Raw genomic sequence first — 3,322 nt, 5'->3', positions numbered from 1 at the left:
CTATCTATCTATCTATCTATCTAGAGGGACGTGGCTCACAGCTCGACTGACGCCAAACGCAATAACCTTGATAGCATTCGTGAAATTCCTCAGGTTCGGTGTTTCCGGCAGAATTAGTAACGGTCGCATTCATTCTCTCCCCCTTCATATCCTAGCTTCATTTCACCGCTTGTTGCGGCGTCCGCGTATCAAAAAAAGAAAAAAGGAAATGATAATAGCAATAAAAATGCAAGGAAATGGAAGAGAAGAACAAAGCGGCCGCTTCGCTGTTTCGAGTCTCAGGCGCCATCGATTGTCCAAAGCCGGCAGAGGCGGAAGGAAGGAACAAAAACGTCCGCGCAGAGAGAGGGAGAGAACGTTGCATTGAGGGACTGAGGAAGCAGCCGAGCTCGTAAAACGCAAGCTTACAAAACATCAATGACAAAATAAAGCGAAAAGAAGACAACGATTGAAAAAGGAGCGGTGCTTCTGTGAACCCTGGCCCCGCGTCGACGTCCGAGCGGACAGCGAGCGCTGGACGAAAATTGCACCGCGCACTCCTCGCTATCCACGGCGTTCATGTAGAAACAAGAAGCGGGATGGAGAGGGGAATCCGTGGATGGCAATGGACGCGCCATTGCAAAAGGAAACGCTGGGAAGAAGACAAAGAGAAAGCCGAAGAAGTAGAAGAAGAAGGACCAGTAAGCGTCGATGTCGTCGTCTTCAGGACGCGCTGTGGGCGTGAGTATACGTCTTGAGAGCAAGGGGCACAAGTAGTAGGGAAAGGGCAAACCGAGGAGGAGGAGGAGGAGACTACAGCGTCATTGATATTTTTCGCATCTTTTGTTTCTCTTTGGCAAAGCGAGCAGGCACTCACGCCGCGTTTCTGCCGAAGCGGTGGCGGTGGTAGCCGACGGATTGTCGTGCCAAGTACGAGGAAATCCTTTTTGCTGTGGCCACCGCCGAGACCGTATATACGCGAGGAAATTTCCCTCAAGTGCTCCGTCGGCCGCGGCTGCGGCAGAGCCGCGTCAGTCACTCGCAATGCGGACGGCCGAGTTTTGCTTTCGTTCTGTTAGACTCAGCTATTTTGTGTAGCAGCGGCGACGCATGGATTCACAAATGCACAAGCGGCCCCCGATTGAGGCCGCAGTTGCTATGGGTGAATGGAGCCTGGAGTCCTGGAAGCGAGGGGGGAAAGAAGGCAAGTCAACACGAAACCAGATCGTTTAGAGATCTGCGGGTAGCACATAAAGCTTTCTCGCTGTACGTGTTCTTAGGAGTATCTTGGAATACTCGGAGAAATCGTTGGTCTGATATAAAAAAGAAACCGAAAGAAGAAAGATGGATAATTTAGAGAAACCCACATTTGACGCGTGCTCTTTGTATCGTTGCGAAATGGTCATGCATCACCGATACGAACTTCCGAGAAACGGTCACGCCGATGGTTTCTGCGAAAACTCGTCGTTACTGCTCCCAGAATTGGGAATCGTTAAGACATTGACGATCTAATTAAGCCCTACTCGGTGCACGCTGCTAATCGGTTGCCTTGAGGACGAATTGCGACGTCGAACGGGAGCTCGAATACCCTAATTAAATATCCACTGTACGCGAATCCTTTGGCTGCAAGAACATCGTGGAACCCACAGACATATAGTACAAATTATACTATATAAATCTCCTGGAACGAAAAGAAGCTGACGAAGCAAACAGATTAGTTAACTCGTACATTCTTCACTGCTCTTATCAAACGGCTACACCGAGACATCCGTCTTCCGTCTACACAAGGACGTTAAATGTCGCCTTCCAATGTTACAGCTCTACAAAGACAAGTTATTCTGCATATACCACGCAACAAATACTAATTCGTGAAATTTGTGCGACGCATATGCGTTATTGAACAACAGGAAGTCGACATCGACATTTAATGAAGACTTCACATTTCAAGAGAAAAAAAATGGGGGGTAGGTGGCAGGAAAGAAGGAACGCAGATGGGTGAACACGTTGCAGCACTAGTCGGTTTCCACAGTGAGGTGTTGATGTAGGGTGTAGCGGTAGCGCTACCCGATCGGAAGGACTAGGCTTGGTTTTCGCTACCGGTAGCTCGACAGGGCTCACTCCAGCAGAGTCTTGTAGGCGAGGAACGTGTTGCCTCCGTACGCGACAGTATTGCCGATGCAGAGCAGTCCCGTGGAGAGCCCGAAGTGCCAGTCGACGCCGTAGCGGAACTCGGAAGCCAGGTAGCCTGTGGTGGAGAGGAGGTAGCAGAACACTGCGAACACGTTCAGCAGTCGGTAGGTGACGCTGAAGCCGTGCATGGGGCCGTCTAGCAGTGCGCACAGGAGGAGCACTGCCGAGACGAGGATGAAAGTGAAGGCGGTCATCGCCATGAGCACCGTGTCCAGGCGGAAGGTGTACGCCATCTCCTGCTGATCGTAGTTGTACTTCATCAGGCTGATGACGATCACAAGACCTACCAGAATCTGGAACATCTTGAGCACGCCCGAGGGCGTCCGGATGTAGCTTGTGTAGTACGCCATGGCCGTTACCACCGGAACCTTGCTCGGCGCGGTGACTATAGCCGTTCGGTAGGCTAGGTGTTTGCCCTTGCTACGGCGTAGTGCGGTCGCCGTCAGAGGCTCTTGGCAGTCCCGCTACCTTCAGCAAATCAGGTGCTTGCTGTGTCGGTGCGCGAGCGTCAAAGGAGATGACCTGCCCGCACTGGGTGGTTCGCCTTCAGGCGATCACTATGAAGGCGCGCCCGCAGGCGAGGCTCATGCTGTTGATCCTTGACGGCGCCTGCCGCCTTTCACTAAGGGTTGAGACAAGGTGGTGAGCGACCGCCTTCCTCTTCCTCACTGCGGAGAAACGAGCCTATTTGCTGGTGGAAATTACGCGCCAACTAGGGAGCCTAAATACCCACTACGACAATGACCGAAATTGATGCTATACAGAAGAAATTTAAAGTCAAAATCTCATTACTATTTAGTAATTTCTCTCGTTTTTACCTTCTTGCTACCATCGAAAGCTCCGGTGATGGTGGCGCATTAATGATGATCATGAAAATAACAGCGAAGAGTACAGCAATACCAACTCTGCCTAGTCCGGTGTATAAAAAAAAAAACACAAGTGAAGAAAGTGAAATAAATTTAAGTCCACGTTATAACAGGCTAGAGCTTATGAATAAAGCTAATGTGTCCTTTTGTCATCGAAATCAGGAAGAATCCATGATGATGCGAAATCGCGTGCAACCGAAGTGAACCTTAATGTTTTTATGTAGCTTCCCTGCTGTTACGAAAAAAGAATCCCATGTCTCGCTGACCTCACGTTTGCGCGTTATTAC

General features: G+C 50.3%; 1 protein-coding gene across 1 annotated transcript; it reads right to left on the bottom strand.

Annotated features, from left to right (window-relative positions):
• Positions 1–2,093: 2,093 nt before the first annotated feature.
• Positions 2,094–2,637, bottom strand: LOC142577815 (uncharacterized). The gene has a single exon (XM_075687259.1). It carries the CDS (start codon positions 2,517–2,519, stop codon positions 2,094–2,096), a length of 426 nt encoding a protein of 141 aa, XP_075543374.1. The 5' UTR covers positions 2,520–2,637.
• Positions 2,638–3,322: the final 685 nt, after the last annotated feature.

Source organism: Dermacentor variabilis, chromosome 4 (assembly GCF_050947875.1).
Source record: "Dermacentor variabilis isolate Ectoservices chromosome 4, ASM5094787v1, whole genome shotgun sequence".
NCBI lineage: Eukaryota > Metazoa > Arthropoda > Arachnida > Ixodida > Ixodidae > Dermacentor > Dermacentor variabilis.
This window is presented reverse-complemented; position numbering and strand designations above follow the sequence as displayed.